The sequence below is a fragment of the Mugil cephalus genome, chromosome 12 (assembly GCF_022458985.1).
Source record: "Mugil cephalus isolate CIBA_MC_2020 chromosome 12, CIBA_Mcephalus_1.1, whole genome shotgun sequence".
Taxonomy (NCBI): Eukaryota; Metazoa; Chordata; class Actinopteri; order Mugiliformes; family Mugilidae; genus Mugil; species Mugil cephalus.
The window spans coordinates 26,083,546-26,106,379 of record NC_061781.1 but is presented as its reverse complement, the minus strand read 5'-3'; the positions used below and the strand labels follow the sequence as shown (position 1 = coordinate 26,106,379).

Below are 22,834 nucleotides of genomic sequence, written 5' to 3'. Positions count from 1 at the left end.
AATGAAGGAAAGTGAATTAGTTTTGTTCTGCCATCACTTGTATTGTATTGTATTGTATTGTATTGTATGTCTATGGAGCAGCCTCCCCGAGGACCTCAGGGCTGCGTTACTCTTAAAAAGAAACTCATGACCCACCTTTTTATTTTAGCTTTTAGCCAGACTTAAATGTCTGTTTTAGATTTTATTTACATACGCTGGATTAACACTCTATCTATTTAGTTTATTTATGAGTTTATTGGTCTATCCAGCTTATAGTACATATATTCATTTATATTTTTATCTGGGCTTGTTTTGTATTTGTTTGTTCTTCGTGTGACGCACCTTGGGCTGCTGTTCATTTGTATGAAAGGGGCTATATAAATAAAGTTGATCTGATTTGACTGGGTAGGATTTGTTTTAATAGCAGCTGTAAACAGGATAATATGAGATGAGGAAGGAGCATCCTTTATTTATCCCACAGTGGGACAGTTGCAGTGTTACAGCAGCGTCTAGTTTAAAAGACAAGTCAGATTAAACATCAAGTAAACGCAAAAAAACTAATAAATACAGTAGAAGTTGTACGTATGGAAGCTGTGTGTAAGAGAGTAAAAAGTATGTAAACAAAAGTTATTGCACAGATTTTAAAGATGTTAAAGATGTTAAGGATTGTGTTGAGATTGTCGTGTGTGTGTGTGTGTGTGTGTGTGTGTGTGTGTGTGTTCTACTGGGACCAGACTTGGTTGTGCACCTTTAGTGTTGCTCCTTCACACAGTCGACTAACCAGTGTTGTTATAGCGCCATGAAAGGGCAGATTTGCCATCGTCCTGAGATAATCCATCACCACCAGAGGATGGAGAGGGAAGTCCAGAACAGAACCAGCCTTCTTCACCATCTGCTCAGTCTCTGTTATTGTCTAAAACGTCCTCAGGTGAGATCTTAGCATGTGGAGTCGTTCTTATAAAGTCCAGATCTGTTCAGGTCAAACCCCAGGTTCTATCTGTGTGTGTGGTGAGTGTTGGTCCATAACCATCAGCAGGAGTGTGTAGAGGTGGTTCAGACCCGTAAGGATCTATAGTTTGTTCTGTTTCCTCAGGAGGATGAGGTGGTTTAATATCTACCGGAAGCTGCTGGACATGTTCTTGACTTCCAGGTCCATGACGAGGCCGACGACTACAGGGTCATCCGAGAGTTTCTGCAGATGAAATGCATCAATCTGCATCAATCTGCAGAATTGACTTCCTCCCATGCTCCTGTACCACTACATCTTGTCACAGATGAATTACAGCAGCTAATCAGACAGTCCTCCTCCTCCTCCTCCCCCTCCTCCTCCTCCGTGGATGCTATTAGCTGCTAATGCTCCGCTCCCTTGAACACAACTACAATAAATACGTGTAATTGTGATGAATTGTTTGAGACTGAGGGCTCCACTTACCACTATCACAAACCTCTTCTGAAGAGACAAATTTACTTTGTCAAAATAAATTGATACACATGGATAAGAAAGTAGGGGACGGGGGCTGAAACCACTGGGAGCAGGTGGCACAGGTAATTTATCTGTTCATTAAGGCGCAGACGGATGGGAGGTGAGGTTAAAGACCTCCTGGTGACAACTGGACCTGTGACTCCTACCATGCAAACACACACCCCACCAAACCAAACCTTTTATCTGTAGTGCCACATACATCATCTCCCCTCACTCATGTCACACTTAGATGAATGTGTTTTGTGTTGGTAGTTGTCTCAGGGACAATTACAGACCTCTGAAATTTGTTCTCAGCAGTGTATAATAGGAATGGATGGTTATCATTAGAAACACTTGGCCAGTGTGTTAATTGTGGGATAAATGTGGAAGTCCATCTTAGTCACAGTCTTCCTTCAACCAGCCGCCTGCACTCAGAAAGTCGTGAGGATCAAACATGTTTCCGCTGTGGCTCCACTAATCATAATTAATTGATGCGGAGATAAACCGACCGCTGTTGTTCATCCAGATGAATAGGCGCCGGTTTCTCTCCCCGGCCCTTTAAATTGATTGAGAAAGGTTAGAACAAGTCGCTGACATGGAAAACCTGCTCCTTCTCTCTGGCAGCAGCTGTGAGGACAGAGTCAGACACAGCGTAAGATTTGAGTGAATATTTAAGCGTGGAGCTCAGCAGATACGTCCCAGGATAAAGTCACCTCAGATATCTCGTTCCTTAGAATTTAGCTCTAAACATCTCAAAGGTTTAAGATCATATCGTTCCTCTGGATGACATCAGCTTGACCTCCAGCTGCACTGAGACAAACTGAAACCTTTCATTTCAGAACATTTGTTTGTTCCAGGCAGGATTTTTCATCATGATCAGTTTGTCCAGATTGATCTAAATGATTCACCTGCCTCCTCCCAGCAGGACAACTCCCAATTTAACTTGCACCCAGTGGGTGTTATGGCCTTGCATAACTTGACAAACGCTTTATTGAAGGTGAGATGCTACAGGTGAACTAACAGATATCACCATGAAACTTCTCCAGTTGATTACTTACGTAAATACAATATTTTCTTTCTGTGAATTTATATTAAATATGCAAATGAGGAGCTATCTACTTAAATATGCACTAATTTGCATACACAACAGAAATCTGAATAATGGCTAAAGAAAGGTTCAAAATTCTTGTTTCATTTTGTAACATTTTAGATTTCCAGGTATTTACAGAGGGAATCTTTGGATGTTTCTTTTTATCACTCCATAAATCATGACATACTGTTAGAAAAACGATAAAGTTTTAAGTAAAATGTTCTATAAATCAGGCTCTGAATGATATATGATAAACCTCCTCTGTAAATACCTGCAGAATGTGGTCAGGAATAAATCTGGAAAGTTTGGTTTGTGTAAGTGCATATTTCCTCCCCTTCATTTGTCTTTTCTTTGACTTTTCTTGATCATTTGAGCTGTAATTTTCTTCTTAGAGAAGACTTCATTTTTAAATGTCCCTCTCAGATAAACACGGATCAGCAGAATATCTGGTCACATGACACTTTTGAACCAATCACGTTGTCAGAAATCGACACCAACCAATGAGAGTTTAGCTTCAGATCCTTTCTACTTTCACCACTGGTTGCCAACACAAAGGATACGACCATATTTGGAGCTGACAGACTGACAGAAGAACTTCACAACGGTTCCTCATATACTGACAGAGACGATTTATCACATGTAGGGGTAAGTTAGAGGCGCAACACAGATGTGTAGTGAAATGAACCAAAATGTGCATCTAGTTTGATAGAAGACATGTTAATGAAGCAAAATAGCCAAACTCTCAGTGAAAAAAGTATGTTTTTGCTGCTGTGTCTCATCTGAAGGCCCATGTACCTCCTGGGGTTTTAACCTCTTGTAGTTCTGATGTGTGGTGAACCTGACGTCTCCCTCAGTACAGACGCTACACATTTCCCATCTCTAACCTGTAAGGCCGGGAAACTTAATTACACAAGCAGGCAAATTCAGTTTGCTCACCGCATGACAATTAGGACTCGCCTCAGCTGTGTAGAGCAGATAGGTAGATTTAAAAAATGTACACATTCTTATCAGAACACTTCATTCTCCCTGTATGAGCAATATGAGCACCACTACAAAACACAAACAACGAGATGGAGATAACATCTTCCATCTTCCACTTCGATGCTGCCACAGGTTCACTCTCCTTTGTTGGTGACTGATTTGCATGTGCTGTGACTAATCTGATTTTTAGTAACACACTAAATCTCATCAGAGCAGCAGATATGGTCATTACATGTGGATGTTCTGTCTTAACAAGGAACCAGCGTCAACGCATGCTGAGGTTGAAACTATTTCATGTACATTCAGAATCTGGATGTAGGAGATTAGTTGACATTTCTTAGACAGAATATTGTTATTAAACTGACACTGATGTGTTTTTTTTTTTTTTTTTTTTTTGTTATTTCTGTTTTGCATTACACCTTGAAGTTTGTCTCGATCGTGTCCTTGTCCACTTGGGGTAAATGCAACACTCGCTCTAAAATTGATGCTCAGAATGTGTAAAAGTTGCCTGAAGCGATTTAAGTCGTCGTCTGGAGTTGTGTTTCCAGGTGCCCAGTCAATAGTGATGTTTTATTATAGAGAACAGAAGTATTTTTTTATGATGAGGGTGCTCTTTGGGAAGGGACATAAATAACAAAACTCAAAAGAAAAGTCCAAGGATACGCCAACCATCAGTTTTACTGCCATTGGTAAATTAAAATATTATGAGGTGGTGTTTAGTTGTGACCTAATTTTGATCTAACTAACATATTTGTCATTAAGCCAGTTGAAATTGTTTATAGCTTTGCACTGCCAGAGTAAAAGTATGGATTAGAGCAGCTTTAAAGGGTCAGTCCTTAGTTACACAGATAATTACAAATGTGTTTTAAGGTCAATAGTCACGGTTCTCTCCCCTGTAGTGTCTTCACAAACATCCAGTGGTTCACACAAATCTGAAATGTATAGTCAAGGAAGGGGTTAAATCCTACATGTAGCACAAACCGGCATGACGGGTGGCACAGGTTTGAGACCGTGGCCCCATGAAAACCCACTTCTTAATCTAAATGACACCTGGAACATTGGGACCAGCTGGCCTACATTTGAATCATATGAGGTGGGAGTGAAAATGGAATGAAATCGGTCTTTTTTTATTTTTTTTTTTATTCTTGTCAAGGTTATGTGGAAGATCGTCATTGCCCTGTTTTTTTTTTTTTCTTAGAACCTGCACTGTTACAGTTTCGTGATCAGTCTTGAGACGAGGCTTAGTCAACGTGTGCATGTGCAACCATCTCTCTGTTAAGGTCACACAAGATCTGACCTTATTTACATACTGAAAAAGAACATATATATATGTGTGTATAATTCTCCTCTTAGACAGTAGAGACGTGCTTGATTCAGGCCTGGAAAGTCACGGTGCATCAAATTAAAAAACAAGCCTGCTTTGCATGCAGCTGGTGTAAGAGTGGAATAAACCTGAGCCACTTACCACTGGAGGACAGTGCAGACCTGAGCGCTGACCTCCTGATTCACTGCTGTGCAAACCCCACGGGACCATGAACACAATCAATACACCAGGGTTCAGCGTGACAAGGTGTTTCTTAGAATCCAATTATCTCTTTGTCTAATTGCTCCTTTGTTACATTTGTTTTTTTTTTAAATTATTATTATCATTAAAAAAAAAGCAAATAAAAAGAACAAATCTTTACATGTTTGTCTTTAAAAGTTATTACCGGAGAAGCAGCTTTGCTAAAAATAAAAAGTCTCCACCTGGATATAACTCAGCTAATAGTTCAGAGCCTCTTATTGGATAATTAGTTCAGGGTGATTATCTTCCAGTGGTAACCATGTGTAAAGACACATCCTGTGGCGGTGGAGGAGATGTTAGTCTGGTGGAGGAGATGTTAGTCTGGTGGAGAAGATGTTAGTCTGGTGGAGGAGATGTTAGTCTGGAGGAGGAGATGTTAGTCTGGTGGAGGAGATGTTAGTCTGGTGGAGAAGGAGATGTTAGTCTGGTGGAGAAGGGTCAAATCATTGGCTGCATCAAGCAGAGGAAACATCTAGAAACTACATTTGGAAGAAAAGCAGCAGTAGAACTCAGGGCTGTGTTTACTCGTGAGGGGAATCTGTGGTTGCTGCAGTGGCTCATTTCCAGGTTCAGCAACGTTCTGCACAAAGAATGAGGTCAGCTGACTACCTGAATATACTGAAGACCAGCTTATTCCTTCAGTTCCGAATATCTCTTTGTCTAATTGCTCCTTTGCATTTTTTTATTATTAAAAAGTGAAAGTAATGTTGACATTGCCTTTAAAATGTGTAACCATTTTGTTTTCTTCGGGCCGCGGGTTCCTACGTATTTGTCTAATTTGGCTCCAGGAGAAACGGGGGGTGGTGGCTGGAGCACGAGGAGAGAAGTCGTCCAATCCGCGCGCAGCCGGGACTCTCCACTCCACCTGGCGCCAGGCGCGCGAGTCTGAGCAAGACAGAGAGAGAGGGAGAGAGAGAGAGGGGCGCGTGATGATCGGGAGCAGCGTGGCTCCTCGAGACCTCCTCACATCAGCACCGCGAGCGTCAGCAAGTAAGAAAACACCTGGACGTGTCGGTGCATTAACTTGAGGACCTTCACTGCGTAATTTACATTTTGCATCTTTTTTTTCATTATTATTGTAAAGTTTTCTTTTCTTCTTATGCCGTGATGCAAACGTGACCACAGCGCTATCATCGACTTCTTCTTCTGGATCCTGGCTCTAACTGGTCCCCGGTAAGTGTCTCCACTCACTTGTTAATGTTTGTGTGTTTATTGCTCACCCGAACCGAATGTTAATGGGATTAAAATCCGCAATATTACCAAACATTTCCCTTCTGCCTGGAGCCTCCTCAATTAGGCCAGTTCAGTTTAAACCTGTGGTCAGGATTAATGTCGCACCAAACACAGACAGATGACTTTATTCATCCCGAAGGGACAAAACAAAGACATGTTAGTACCGAATTACACAATGTTTGTTTCCCTAAAGTGCGCATGAAACTGTCGTGCACGTACATTTTCTTACGTGATTTTTTCATAGATATAGAAAAAAAGATTCATTCTCATCTTGTATAACCTCTTGTCCTCTGGAGGAGGAGTTGGGGGGGAACTAGGGACTATCCCAACTGTGATTGGGTGAGAGGCAGGTCCACTCATCCTACTACCAGTTTAGAATCACCCTAATCAGGAGAACCTGGAGAGAACCCACACAGACACAGGGAGAACATGCAAACTCCACCCACAAAGAATTAGAACCCAGAACCTTCTGTCTGTGAGGCATTGCATTGCAAAGCAATATACAACTGTGCCGTCCTTAAATGTAATTTGTCACCTCATTTTATTAGTATTGTAGGTCTACAGCGTCAGTCCGTTACTCAAACATGCATTGGTGTGTGTGTGTGTGTGTGTGTGTGTGTGTGAGACACACTGATGTCAACTTCAGGGGCCTTTTTAAAAGTGAATTTTAATGCGGTGAAATACGTACATAGTCTCACTGTGTGAGACATTTCTACTTGCATCAGTCTGGCTCTCTCTGTAACAACGGCACCCAAACACTAGTGGGCGCTGTGTCCTTTTTTTGTCAGTCGGGGTCATTTTTGTTTCTACTTCCTGCTTCACTTTCAACAATGGAGACTGAAGCTTTTACCAAAATTTTGCTGAACATGAGTCGTACAAATGTCTGTGGGTATGTAAGTTACTGGCTTAATCCGACTGCAACTGGACAACTTAAGTGCCCGCAAATGCATCACTCCGGCTAAAATCACAGTTCTTATCTTATCACCCGGATAATGACATTGGAGACAAATTTTCTCCTACACGTACACATCTTAATCAGAGTTAAACTAGACAGTGCATGTGTGCATGCTCCACAACCGCTGCACTGGTATAAGACCTCAGAACAAAAACCCAGAGGAAGACGGTAAACGGAGCCAGTAGAAGAGGGATAGCGCCATCTGTCTGCACCAGAAGTAGCGTGCACATTACGTAAGATTAAAAAGCTGAACTATTATGTATTAGGTCAACCTTAAGGAGGCCATAAGTTCCACTGAAAAGACACATATCGCCACCTAGTGTGGAGGAGGAGGACATGTTCCTGTCAGTTCCATTTTCTCCTGTTGCATGTAAACAGGGACAAGGATCACACTGAGAAAGTCAAATTTAGAGCATAGCTCCATTAAGCTGTGCATGGAAACGTACTGTGTATCTCCAAACCTCCTCAGTTAACTTTAAGCGGCCAGAAACACTGTAAGAAGTGGACCTTGTGGGGAGGTGGGCATCAGCTACAGAGCTAGGGTCTGTGTAGCTGTCTTCATTATTACCAGATCATCAATTAATGCATAAGTTTAAACTGTGTGTAAGTGAGAAGTAGATGGAGTGTGTGAGCGTCCTGAAGCCACGAAGCGTTTCCAACAGAAGGAGGAACAATAAAGAAAAGACCCCGGCTCCGTGGGGCAGACCACCTGGAATGCAGCGAGGGGTCCAGTGTTTGGTCTGCGTACCCACCAGAGGGAGCCCAGTCCTGTGATCCTAAGACCGGACATGAGGGAACTGCACAGACAAATCATAAAAAAAAGAAGCCTTTCCTTGTTTTTAGAGGTGATTTTATAAGAGAAGATGTGCCTTCATTCATCCCCAGACAACTCATTTATGTAATGTTTATAGGAGATAATCCAGACATAAATTGACTGAGACGATTCAAACGATGCCCCCTGTTGCTTTATGAGGTTTGCTGAGTGGGTTTTTTTCGAAATAATCACGTTTCACATTTCGTAAACACTGCGGGAATAGGGATCACTCGTTTTATCAAGACAAAGACAGCTGCCTGTGTGCTTAGAAAACCAACTATGTGAGCAGCAGTAACGGCCTGGTGTGATTCTCCATGTGTGCTCATGGTTCGTGGTGCATTTAAGGACTGCTAATTAACTTTGCTGTTGAAAAATAACTGTATTTCTTTGCTTTTTTTCCCCCCAGTGCAAATGTAGATTCTCTCCGAAGCTTTCAGCGTCCTCACAATGAACCTGTGATTACAGGTCGCTTCTGGAACGTGTTCACCCAACAGCTCATTTGTTAATACATTACATAAAACTCTTTCACATCAGTTTTAAAGGATTATCTCGATACGGGCCCACATGTTCCTGGGAATATGCTGATAATTTTGGCATTTTGAAAGATGATAAAGCAGCGATTGACATCATTTCCTGCAAAGAAACAGGTGGAAGTATGATCACTTTTGCCTGACAGGACGTGAATATGCAGGACGTAGCGGGGCCTGATAGGCCCAGGACATCCCGGATGTTCGGTGGCTTTGCCCTTCTATGGGGCTTGCTCTTTGGAATATCCCTCGCAGCTGTGCCAGTGGTGGCTTGTCCCACGAACTGCCACTGCATGGATAGGAATAGTTTAACAGTGGTTCAATGCATGTCCCGCAACTTGGAGAAAATCCCGTCAGACCTCCCAAGAGATACCGTCACCCTCCTCTTAGCTTCTAACCACATCACCCACATTCCCAACCACGCCTTCAAAGAGCTGCACTACCTTCAGGAGCTGGACCTGTCCAACAATGACATCGAGACTGTGGACGTTGGAGCATTTCAAGGTGTTGCCGACAGCCTCCTCGTCCTGGATTTGGCAAACAATCGCATCCAAAGTGTCCCCAAGGAGGCGTTTGCTCATCTGCACGCAAAGATCAGCCTCTCAAACAACCCGTGGCACTGTGAGTGCACGCTGCAGGAGGTCCTGAGGGAGCTGCGCCTGGACCCGGAGACGGTGAACGAGGTCATGTGCCACACGGCCGTGCAGGACGAGTACGCAGGCAAGCCCGTCATCCAGGTGCTGGACTCAGGGATCAACTTCTGCAACTTTCACCACAAGACCACGGACGTAGCCATGTTCGTCACTATGTTCGGGTGGTTCATGATGGTGATAGCTTACGTCATCTACTACGTCAGGCACAATCAGGAGGACGCCAGGAGGCACCTGGAGTACCTCAAGTCACTGCCCAGCAGCTCTCAGATCAGCAAGGACTTCGACACCATAAGCACAATTCTTTAGTGTGAATGTGCGACTCAGGAGGTGCATCTGTAGAATTAATGTACAAAATGACTTCAAACTGTTGAAACACCGTCACTTAAGTTTTCCTTATTTGTGGCCGTTTAGTGAATTGAATTAATATTTTCTTTTTTTATTCCCATAAATTAAATATTTTTTTTTATTCCAAGACATTTATTTTAGTTTTATTTTATCAGCAACAGACAGAAAAGACAGTGACGGCACAAAATAAAATTCACATCCCCTAAAGAAATGACAGACCCACATAAAGACGGCAGAGATAAATGTTTCCACTCTGTCGTCTGAACGTGGACAGAGATGAATGAGGAGGATGAGGGTGACGTTGCTTTAACTGAGTACGTTATGTCACACTGTCAGAGTGAGGCAAGTTTACAAGACCTCTGCTAATCGATACAATAGATCAGAATGTTAAAATTCAATGTGCATAATGCAGAACAGTGCTGGCATTAATAAATAATAAAAACATCAAACTGTCCAGGAGGTAATATTACACTGTGCAGCTATTGTGGACTGAAAGGAAAAATATGTAAAATCCTTGATGGACATGTTGAAATGTTTTTCACAATGGTTGACAAGCTGTGGTCTGACTTACTTTATGTGTGATATACTATTTATTTATTTCCACTGCCACTTGTCTAAATATACCTAGCACTTGCACACCAAGACCATGCTGTCAGAAATTGCTAATGCGGTAAAAGCTTCCTCACGCTGTGTCCATCATGACCACGGAAATTATTGGTCTTCTTTTCTAAATTTGTAGTTGCATTGTTGCTTGTAGCTCATCAAACTGGGCCACTGATGTCCCAAAATGTCCTGGAAATAATCAGGGTAAAACATTCTGCAGCTCCTTTATCAGCAGATAAAACTCTCTTTGCTCTTGACAGCTTCTCAGGAAACAAACGAACAGACCACAAAATCAGCCTCTCTGCTTGATGCCTTACATTGGGAAACTGCAGAAAGAGTAGAATAGTAAACCATGTTCAGGGTTTCTTTGCAGAATGGTTGTGGATTATTATACGGACTTGGTGTGCAAACGGCTTTTAATTTGGATTTTTGAACTTAACAATGAACCTATTAGCGAATAACTGCCTTTCCACCACAGAAAACATGTAGCAAAGTGATCCTCTTTCTGGACAACGATGGCTCAAGTGTTAGTTTCCTCTGACCCCCCTCGCACAGAATACATCTTGTTTCATGCTCTACTTTCCTCATTCGTTCTGGTTTGTCTTGTTTCAGGTGCTCGTTCTTGCTGAGAAACAGATTAATGAAATGACGACAGTGAGACTGGTCCCTGGAATTTTAATTTTCAGCAAATGTAGATAAATGTAAAAGTCTCCCAGATCTCACCATGTGTCACACGTCTCTATGTCAAGCAAGTTAATCCAACCAGTGGTTTGAAATGGAATATCATTACCTTCGTGGCCGTTGGCCGTCATGCAGCTGTGGTTCCAGCTTCCGTGTGCGGGTTGTAACCCCGTCTGCATTACGCAGCCTTCACAGTTAGACCATTATGTGATAACCTGCCACAGTGGTGCTACCTGGGTAGAAGACCAGAATCCACAACTACATGCTGCTGTTGTGAATCATCTCACGGTGGCTGGAAAAACACATTTAACAAAAGTATTGTTAGAAAAAGGATTTTTTTCTGAATTTCCACAAAATTTTCACCAATTCTAGTCTAGTGTCAAAATATTGTACGACATCCACTAGTTGAAGTGATAGTGTAGAACATCCACGTCCCAAAGGTCAAACACATCCATCAACGGTGATAATTCCCATTGGTGCTATGTAAATCTCTCTGTATTTTGGTTTATGGTCAGGTTTTAAACGTGGAAACATTCCCACCCTGGGAACCAAGAAAAACCAGGGAATTCTCTGAGAAAAGTTTTTTTTGCTGCAGTACAGTATCCCCTTTATATCCACACACTTTTATGTTGACTATAACTTTTGGGTGATGCAGTGGCAGCCTGAAACCATGACACAACCTCTTATTGTTACCTGTACCACACTAAGGCTACTGAAGTCAGAAATCAGCTAAATGTTATGGACATTTGTCTGAGCTCCTTACATGGTTTTTATTGTTGGATGCACCACGGTTCCCTCCAAAAGGTGGTTCCAAAGAATTAATCCAATATTGATGATGTATATTGATGATCCAATATTTAGGTTGAGTAAATGTAAAAAAAACAAAACAAAACAAAAAGCTAGCCCATAGAGCACCGATACCAACCGGACCCCCCACAGCTCGTATGGGGTTACCTCAAGTCTTTTCCCATGGACTGAGCTATGGACATTATGAGGACACCAGAAATACATGATACATGATATAGGAACAATGTAAACCCAAGCTGAAACTTTTCAAACTGAATTAGTGTGTAAATGATGTGCAAGTTAGTCAGTGCTGAATACCAGCACTACCAGTGTGAAGCAGATGAGTGGCCTGAGGGGCTCTTGGGGTCTCTCTTCTTGGCCGACCATAGTGCTCATATAGTGTGCAGCAGAAATGCCTGGCCCTTATATCTTATGGATTACTTACAGCACAAGTCAAAGAAAAAGCCATAACCAAGGACCTCAGAACGAGTAACTACAGCTTCAGATACTGAAAACTATCGGGGGTCTAATTATGAGCTATGTGTCATTGTATTTATGTTGAATGTTGTCATTTAAAAAACACCAAATGATTTCTGTTCTTTTTTTAACTACGGCCTCCAACAAAATAGTTCAGCTTTCCACGCACATTATGCAGATGCAGCTCGGCGGCGTTAGGACGCGTTACTTAGGCGCTTGTTGGTTGGAGTTGATTGGGTCCAAGTGCCTACTCTCTGGGATTTCTACACCGTAGCACTGTGCAGTGTGTGGGAGAGTCGAGTCCTCTCCCTGTCCTCCCTTAAGTGAAGCGTGAAAAAAAAAATTTTTTTTTTGAAGTTTAATGTTCTTCTGTGATTCACTTCTTACTGTACCCATCATCATGTGGTGATTCGCACTCATCTAGTAGTTCAAGCAGGTCAAGAGAAGCATCTGTTCTTGGTAGAGACTGGTTTAAATTGAGAAATAAATGTTGTATTTAAGTAAAACTTTCTTTTTTTGTTCTAAGAGTCTGTCTGTACGTGCAGTTTTAACTGTCTGTTGACGATGTTTGTGCTCTCCATGTGTATCCAACCTTTACTGTTTTCTGAAGCGTTGCACGCGGCGTCTGTCTCGTTATTTCCTAAAACACAGTGTGTGTTTGACTAAACCCTGTCAAAGTGGTTTTGTTTAGGAACTTGTAGCTCATCACTTTTCTTCTGTTGGTTCTGGTTTCTGGTTTTCAGTGGACACCTTACCAGCATTTCAAAATAAAGTATATTTTCCAAACAGTTTCAGTCTGTTCATGGTGGATTTCAGAAACACATTTTACCAACGTGCTGTTTCCTTCTTCCAAATGTAGAACCATGCAGGACAAAATGCTTTAAATGGTTTGTTGGTCCACAGTGGACCTCTGCAGTCCTTCCTCATGCTATTGGATGGAGCCTGCAGCTCACCTGATTTAGCCTCCACTTTAAATACCCCACAAGTCTTCCACTGGTTGCAATATTTGTCACACTGGACAGAAATCTGTGAGAAAAAGATTACACTTCTCGGTTGATTTCTTTTTCCCTAATAAGGTTTTGGGATGACTTGGCTTTATGACTTGGCTGCATAGGTCCATGCTGCCCTGACTCCTCTCCAGCTCCACCTGCTTATTAAATTATGGCCTCCGGCTTTCAAAAAAACAATATGGCCGTATGTCATGGCAGCCTTGAGGCTTCAAAACGAAACTCAAGTCCAGATTTCACAGTTACAGACATTTCCTTCACACAGTTTGTGTGACTTGCACTTCTAGGCCTCCTGGGCCACTTCTCTCCACGTGTCTGCAGCAAAACATTTGACAACAGTTTAGTTTGGACTTGGTTCATATAGGGTGTAGTTGAGATGACACTAGGATGAAGTCAGGAGAAGTAAGAGCTGCTTAATTTAAGTCACAGTATTTCTTTTTATCTCCACTTTATTCTAAAGAGCATTCATCAACATAAATTAGTTGAACCGTCTTTGTTGCAACCTCAATTAAACTATATTTAAAGTATTTTCAGGTGAAAATTTGTATTCCTCCCTGAGCAAAGAGAGAAAAACCCATGAAACACACAATGGAATTTCATTTGTGACTGTGATTCACCTGCTGTCAAGGATTTATGATAAAAGCTGAGAGAGCTGATATCACCATGATAAAAAATTGATTTTTAATCTTCCACACAGAGCTCGGTACCAGAGAAGCCTGTTCTGGAAGTAAAGCTTGAATACATAGAGCAGGGATCAATAAAACTGTGAACGTAGAGAAATGTTTTGCCTGCTGCATCAATTTCAGAAAGGCCACTCTGTCTGCAGTCCTACGACATACGCTTGGAATAATTGGATTTGTGCTTCCTGAACCTTCAGCGCTGACTTCTTTCTTGTTTCTTCTTTGTTTTACTTCCTTCTTTTGTCAACTTCTCTTTTCATTTGCTTCTGCAAACGATTCTGAGATGCAAATATTAGTGAACAGTGATCATATCACAGCTGCTCTATGTTACTGCTCAGACTGGACCTGGAAAAAAAGGGAAAATTCCTTTGATTCCCTTGGACTTTGTGGACATGTTTGACTATGCAGCGTGACACCATCGACACACGCTCATTAATAATAAATGTCCTACTGAAGCTGTTTGTGTGGCAGCGGTGGCAACAGACACACAAGTGGCACCTCTGTATCATTTCCCTAATGAATGGGAAAGAAAAACCCACCTCCTGATCCTGATCCTGATCCTGCATCAACCTGAACCTGACTCTTCAGAATGAAGCAGATTTCATTCCTTCTTTTACATTCATCTGCTAAGACATCACCATCTTTTCAGGATTCAGTACGGTAGAGACTAACGGAGGCACTGAAGTACGTCTGTCATTTGTTTTTCAAAACAAAACTCAAACTTAAAAAATTAATAATGACTTGTTTCCTTAATATTCGTTGACAAAACCAAAGTGAAAAAAAAACATACAACGACGCATCATCAGATTTAGAAACGCCGTCACCGTCCTGAACAATCCACACATTCGCTCTAATGACCGTTACACTTCTTCTTCACTATGGACATGACTGTGCAGTAAAGGCTGCGATGACAGTGGATGTAGTGAGTCTGTATCAGAGTATGAACAGGGTTTCATTTCTACTTTTAAAGGTAAAGGGTGATCACACCAAATACTGATTTGATTTACATTTCTGTTCATTCACTGCCTTTTGTTAATTGATGAAAATAAACTATTAACGTGAACTTCCGTTGTTTTCTCAGTGCAACCAACACTGAATACATGAGACAGAGTTTGGCTTTAAAGTTCTAAGTGTTTGTGACTCCTGCAAATCAGCCTGAACTGGGAGTCTCTCCATTCTTTCCACTAACTGGTCCTGATGAGAGACACTTTGCTCTCCCCTAAGAGGGAGCAGTTCATTAAATACTGCATGTCTGGAGACTATCCTCACCTTCTCAGCTTCACTTTAAAACCTGATATATTTCACTACGTCTGCTGATCCCAGCTCAGGTTCAGCATCAGCTCCTGCACCGCGGGCGTCAGGTCAGTAAATCACACTGATACAAAGCTACTTATAAAAAGGAAGGAACTTTTTGAATCATTTTATCCTTGGATCAAATAAGAGTATTCTTTGCTGGTACAACATTAGTTCTGTAAACAAAGTGTAGACGAATTGAAAACATAATATATTCATGTCAAGAGACGTTTGTTTTTATTGTAATTATCAGGGTTATTCATGCTACAATTACATTATTCTTAGATGGACTTTTTCCAGTGCAGTGCCTCGCTGCCTTTCTCTGACTCGATTACAGAAAATATGAGAATTGATATTCTCATTTACCTCCATTTATTAGTGTTGACTACTCTGTATGTGTTTTAAGCTGTGTGAGGGCTGGTGGTTTGTATTCCATAGAGAATAGTGAGGTTTTGGACGTTAACAGCAAAAAGAAAAGAAAACTGCTCTTTTAACACATTTGACTTAAATCGATACCAGGCGGTGTAGTAAATCATGTTGTCTGAGTGGTCAATAGAGGAGGTGACCTGCTTCAACGCAATGTTTAGTTAATGGATTTTTTTATGATTTTTTTAATTATTTTTTTTTAAATGGGGACACAGTGTTGGACCTGGAGACGTGCACATGTTGAGAACAGAGCGACTAAAGGGGCATTAATCACTGCACCACGACAACCTCACAGCTAGAATAGTATATTAACGCTCTGCTTTTCTTTGTGATGGCAGTAAATGGTCACAGAGCAGAGGCTGTTCTGACACTGTTCAGAGCTCATGCACATACATTTGTGTTGTAATGTTTCCCGTGTCATGCATTGTGTTACTACAACACTACATCTCAGTATTGAGCTCTAATTTTTGTATGAAATTCAGAGCACAGCACAGTAATAGATGCAGAAGAATAATCAAACCCTAGAACTTTATTTATTTCTATATCCTCAATATTCTACATTCGTGAATACATGTTCGATAGCTTTTCTTTGCTACATTATGAAATAAATAACGCTCAGAACAAACATCCATAGAATGAGTGAGAGTAAACTGAAAAAAGTCCATCTAAGAATATGTAATTGTAACATAAATAATCCTGTGATAATAACAATAAAAAGACAGTTTGTCTCTTGACATGAATATATGGATTTGAATTCATCTAAGTTTGTTGAAAGTCATGTTTTTCATCAACAAGCTGCATTTTTTCCTCTACATAACGTTAGCTTATGGAGCTAACACCGTTAGCAAGGGGTTTTAGCCGTTAGTCGGCCATGCACTGATTAAATAATCATTTTGTTTTTAATTAATATGGTACCTTCAAAGGCTCTTGTTTGATCTACAGGATAAAATGATGCAAACAGTTGCCTTACGTTCTTTTAAGTAGATGCAGAGCGGTGTTTCTGTCCGTGTAACCCAGGTAACTCAGGTCAGTGTAACCCAGGTCAGTGTAACCCAGGTCAGTGTAACCCTGCAGTCTGGGCAGGCTGGACGGTGAAATGTGATCAAATCCTGCCCTGACCTTATATTGATTGTGTGTCTCCACTATGGCTTTATAAATGCTTGACCCTCCACCTCCGGAGATAAATATATATCTCTGGAGCGATGGGCAAACAGTTTACAGAGTGACGGACACAATCTGAGCTGACGGATAACATTGCACCTGATGTGGATTCAGGGCTGCTCGAGGCACCACGTTATTATTCTTGGGATGACATTGCACCATTTCATCCGTGACACAGGAATGTGTGTTTCTCCTTAATTATGTATTTGTGTTCATATAGCCCCAGGCCACTTGTGGACGGCGTTACTTTGGACCATCTGTATGTCCCAGGCACACATATATATCCTTTTCACAGGAACTCAGCAGCCCCCGGCCTTTACTCTGGATTAATCCAGTGAAATAAGACCAATGCACAGACGGCATCTTTAGGACGTAATAATTCCTTTTATGATAGTCTGAGGTCCTCCAGTAATGAGAAACAAATTGTCTCTTCAAATAACTGTTATTTAAGGGATTTTTTTTATTAGACCTTTATGTCTCATTTCTGTCATGTTGCAAAATATTGCTCCAGTTTTTGTGACTGAGATTCCAATGGAATCCACTTTGTAAAATGTACATCCTGCATCAACCCACTGAGTTCATTTTACCTTTGACTTGACATTACACCAAAAAAATGACTCGAGAAAATACTGTTGTCTTCTGCCGGTGAATGAGCTGAATGTAATTTTGTGAGAGTGGGGTGAGTTGTGCCAGTTTTTACTTGAGGTGTTTTTAAAGAAGGGAATGTCAGTAATGCATTAAACTAAAGCATGTACATATATTTTCAGATGTGGAGCATCCCATGCAGAGTGATTTGTGCCTTTGGAGAGAAAACACTGGGGTAAATTGATTATTATTATAAAACATTTTAATTTTTTATACTGTTACACTATAAAAAAAGCAAAACCACGTATTTGAGGTTTATTTAAAGATAATCTACAAAACCAAAGGCCAGTTTCCTTAAACAAGGTCACGGGCACATGTTCAGAACAACATTAAGTTAAAAATTAACAAAATCAGCTTCAGTTCCCACAAAAACAGGCTTCTACTCAACCAGAGCCTATTCAACAAGAACAAAATTAAATTCAAAACGAGGACCAAATCTACAGCAGTTATCGTCCCAGATCCGGCTACTACTACTTAACATCCCACTTGTCAATGCTGCAGGAGAACATGACCTTCTGCTCCGTCCTGGCTGCACCACACATTTTAGTGGCATTGGTAGTTTCTCACGAAACTACTAGAGAGGACTCCTTGATCATTTTCTTTAAATCCACAGACCTCTACAACTTTGCACTGATGAACAAGAACTCAACCTTCTTCACTAATCCAATGTAGTTATCAGAGATGGTTCTACCTGCAAAGTTCACAATGATGAAAGGTTTATTCGTACGGGACTAGTTTTATCTGGGACCTTCGGTAATTTCTAATAATCATGGAAGTCGTCTGTGATCTTAATCCCATATGAATCGTTTTTTAAAATACTGACGGGTCATTGGTTATTTCTTCCCACATGATAAATAGTATCAAAATCTATTTTTATCATCTGTTATAATTTGAAAACTTATTAAAAAAGTGTCTGTGACTGTCTGTGACGTCCCATAATGCACCTCTGTCACTGCTCTATCTATTCCACATTTTTATTTTTTTTACCTTTCACTTTGAACGGCAAAAAGCAGTTTTTTGACCCTGCCTCTCATACCATGCACCTCTTTTCTTTGTCATTACATGACCAATCTCTTCTATGGTTTTCTAGAAACATGGGATGGCACAAATCACCCACTCTCTCCTACTGACCATTCACCCAACGCCGTTTAACATTTTTTTAGTGTCATGGCAACACGTAGCTGCACACGTGTGTGAGTCTTATGTGGCAGGTTAAATGTTTGAGCACAGCAGAAGGAATATGTGGATCGACATGCACTGTGTGTGTGTGCGGTACAGGAAAAATATGCCGTCACTAATAAAGCATATATCATAATAACTCCCCTTAACATAAATCAGACTAATGATGCAGCTGATTTGATTGTGTAAAGCAAGGTCACAGGAGCTTTATAGTGTGTGTCCCTCTACGTACAGTAAACTGCTCTGTTGAGCTTGTAGGACTAGATGGTACAATCCCATAGATAATCAGAACTTGGCATCGAGTGGGGTTGGGGTAAAAGCTTCACTGAGGTCATCAGGTGGGCACTCTCTTTCACCGGTGTTTCATTGATAGGCCCACGACACCTCCAGAGAGCTCAACGGCGACACCTGGCGTCCCAGGAGTGCCCCCCTCCGCTTTTACCCCTCCATATTCATTTTGCAGCCCAGTTGGGGTCCTTTCTCTTGATCCAAAGCCAGTTGCTGCTTCGCTCTGCAGCTTCTGACAGTGACTTGACGGCTTTGCGGAACACCTGTCCTCGGACTCCCATCCTCTTAAGAAGCTTGGTTGTGGACGTGGCAACAAACCCTCTACATCCGACCTCGACCGGAAGCACCTGCGTACGCCAGCCGCGCTGTTCTGCCTCGGCTGCTACGTCAGCGTACTTCAGTTGTTTGCGTTCATATGCTTCACCAACTGCAGCCTCCCATGGCACAGTTAGTTCAACAATGAACACAGACTTCTGGGAGGTTGCTTGGGAGCTCTAAAGACACTAAATCACAGCGGAGCAAAGGTTTCGTTTTGCTTTATTTTCTGGCTTTGAGCTGAGAGCAACTAAACACATGAACTCTCATACAGGTGTGCACAGTTACACACAGGACAGTTTGCACGTGTTAAACATAGACACAGTTTCTTTCTTTTGATAAATCACTTTGCGTGTGTTAAGTTAATATATTTGCATTTTCTCCGCCCAGCACACTCTTAATTGCGTGTAAATGCTCATATTACTTATTCATTGAGGTAAACAAAGACACAACCTCAGTGTGTGCTGGTAGTAAATCCGTTTTTTAAACACGCAAACCTTTAATAGATGTGTTCTGTGTTTTGGATTATTTTAAGGACGTAGTTTAATCATGATATTTAGGTTGTGTCTTAAGATATGAAATATTGTTTTAGGGCTTCCCAGGATTAAGTTTATTATACAGAGGAATAAAAGTTGTGTTGCTGTTGATTGATGAAACTGTCAAAGCTGTAACCTGCATGACACCCACAACCCGGAGCGTCTGGAGAACACAACAACAAGGAGACGTGAGGTAACATGTGGATGAGGCGCGTCCTCCCGCTGACTAACCTGAGCCACACGGTGTTTTAAAATGAAGTTACCATCAGATTGTACTCGGCCTGTTAGAGGACGGGAAGCCACTCTGCATCTACGCTGAATGATGCTAATGTTCATCAAATTAAGGCCCAGGCAGAACTCACAGCTCCCTCCTCTGATCTCGACACATCGTCGTTGGTGTCGTAGTCGAAGCAGCGTCTGGAAATGACATTTTTGAGGGTGGATGCAGGTCAGCTCATATCTGTGCAGACCACACCCAGTCAGGCATGTGTTATTGCTCTGTTACACCTTAGATGGAATTTGTAATGAAGAATTAATTGGAGCGTTGGCTTCAGTGCATTTGAACAAAGGTTTTGATTTTAAAGATGTGATTACGTCTGCGGATGGAGAGAAAGGTCTTGGATTAGTTTAGACGGATCTGTTCATCCATCCAAGCGAGTGGGAACTTAGAGCGCGTCCTCCTGAGACGTGGTTCCATGAAGTTAGACTTTATTTGTTTAAGGTTTTTGGTTTGTCATGTCTACAGCCGCACTGTGGTTAGTCAAGAGTTTTCCAGCTGTAGCTGAAGAAAAGTTTTATTCTGAATAAATTCCAAATGATTTCCGATGATTTTGAGGCAACAAGAGTTTCCCTTCAACGGAAAACATATTCCTACCAAAGACTTAGCAGCTCAACAGCTCCAATATCAGCTGTGGACAGTAGCTGATTGATAAGCTGCACTAGTTACTAGTTAGTTTACTAGAGAGAGAAAAAAGCATCAGCTATAAAACTCTGACTGAACAACAACAACAACAACAGTAAACGTTTGGTCTGTTGCTAATGATGTGATGTGTTGGTGTGTAACTTGCAGGAGATGATCAGACTAAACTAATGTATGTTTTATTGACTTCTCCTTGTGTGCTGCACCCTGATTGTTGTCTCCTCATCCCATGTGTGTATGTATATATATATATATCCTGCCTTTCTCTGTGTTCTCTGTTCCTGTTCATTACTCCTTGTCATTTTTTTGCTTTGTGTTTTCTCTGCAGCGTTTTCTGTTTTTTATTATTTTCATTAAATACTTTTTTATTTTGAACTCTGCCTCGTCTCCTGAGTCCTGCTCTTAGGTCCTATCACACAACCTATATTTCCTGACACAAACTGGGACAGAGTTTATGCCAAACGTTCTGTGCCTGGTTCCTCTTCTCCACCAGCTTCTGCCTCACAAATCCACACGGTCAGATTCTGAATGACTGTACTTCTCATTCAGTTATGCATTTTTCTTTGATGGCGTATCAGTGAAGTGTGACCTCGTAGAAGTATCAGTTGTTGTGATCCTGTACTGTATCTGTCCAGTTTCTCCATGAGTAAATCAGTTCAGCTCATATATAATAATACCCACATCTCCTGAGTTCTCTGAGGCATCATACGCAGTGAAGCTGCAAAGTGTCCAAGCTCTAAACAAATGAAACGGTGACATATAAAGCTTTGTGACCATGAGTCGCGTTGGTCCTTTAGAAGGACACCAGCTTCAGAGATCTGTTGTCGTTGACCCGTCTCTACTTTATTCAGCATATGATTTCACACTACACAAACAGACTGCACTATTAAAGCACCGCGCTATCTTCTCAGCCAGTTTGTATCTGTTCTCAGGACAGTCCCTCATCAGCTGTTAAGAAACACACCAGAAAAACACAATAAAATATCTCCATTCTCTCTGTGGTGAAGTTATTTCTTCCATTTTATGTTCAATAACAGCCCAAAATAAATATTAATGTGATGCATTTTATTCAGTCCTAGTAATGAAACGTTACAACAAAGCTGCTGGTGTTTCCTGAAAAGAGGAAGCTCAGTCTTATGATTCACCTGGGAGGGTTTATTGTTCTACCCTATCAGCCTTGGAATGATAAAAATAGGGGCGAGCGCTTCCCCAGTTCCAAGTTATAACGGATAAAGAAGTGAGGCCCCGCGTTCCCTCTGGGAAGAGGAGCAGCTTGTGTTACCTGAATAGAATAAGGCACCAGTTGGTGAGTCTGTGGAGACGGTTTTGTACTTGTGAAATGAATCACACCAACATCTGAAGATCCTTCCTTATGTCGCTGCAGGACCAAACGAGGACAAATCCCCATGTGGGATTAATAAAGTTTATCTACTTATCTGTGAACATAAAGACGAGCGGGTCACTGAAAAAATAATGACAGCACTAAAACTTTTCATATTGTTGTCTTGATTCTTCTCTTTACACCGTCCACTTGTGGAGGAAAAAGTAACATGAAACAGTTTAGAGGGGAACATGAGATAATATGTTTTTATTTCCTGTTGAAATAAAAAAGGGAAAAGTGCATGAAATAGAAATAATAAGATCAAAAAGGAAGCGTGCAACAAAATACTGGTTAAAATAAAAAATGCCCAAAGTATAAAAAAGACATTAAGTTTTAGCTTTTATTGTAGCTCATTTAAACCCATTGTCCTCATTAGTGGATGCTTTAGTCTGCCATCTAGTGGTAGCGAAGGGTCAGTACACTTGTTTGTTTATGCATATTAACTTTTCTAGTTTGATATGACATGTAAAACTCGTTTGAGGACGTTGGGATTTCATCATCTCCAATTTTCTTTTTTGCATTTAAATAAATAGTTTTAAATGTTGGTTCACACTTAAAATACAGTGAAATAATCCGTGTCCACGTCATTTTTTTCAAAAACTACTTCAGTTTTTATTCTTAGGTACCTAAAGATCTTCATTTTATTTTAAAGAAATTCAGATGCGTTGGGTCTCAGGAGTTTGAAAAAGGACTGAAAGAAAAGCCAGACGGCCTCAAACTTAGACCAACAAATATAATTCAGCAACAAGCAGCAATTATTCTTGAAATTACCGTAAAAAAGAGCAGAATGTGTCTGTACTGAGTTGCAGGAATGTCTAGTGTGACACAGCAGTGACAGCGGGAGCCTCTCGATG

General features: G+C 41.2%; 1 protein-coding gene across 1 annotated transcript; it reads left to right on the top strand.

Moving 5' to 3' along the window:
- Positions 1 to 5,869: 5,869 nt before the first annotated feature.
- Positions 5,870 to 12,928, top strand: lrrc3 (leucine rich repeat containing 3). The gene is made up of 2 exons (XM_047601194.1): positions 5,870 to 6,249; positions 8,485 to 12,928. Exon 2 carries the CDS (start codon positions 8,764 to 8,766, stop codon positions 9,562 to 9,564), a length of 801 nt encoding a protein of 266 aa, XP_047457150.1. The 5' UTR covers positions 5,870 to 6,249; positions 8,485 to 8,763; the 3' UTR covers positions 9,565 to 12,928.
- Positions 12,929 to 22,834: the final 9,906 nt, after the last annotated feature.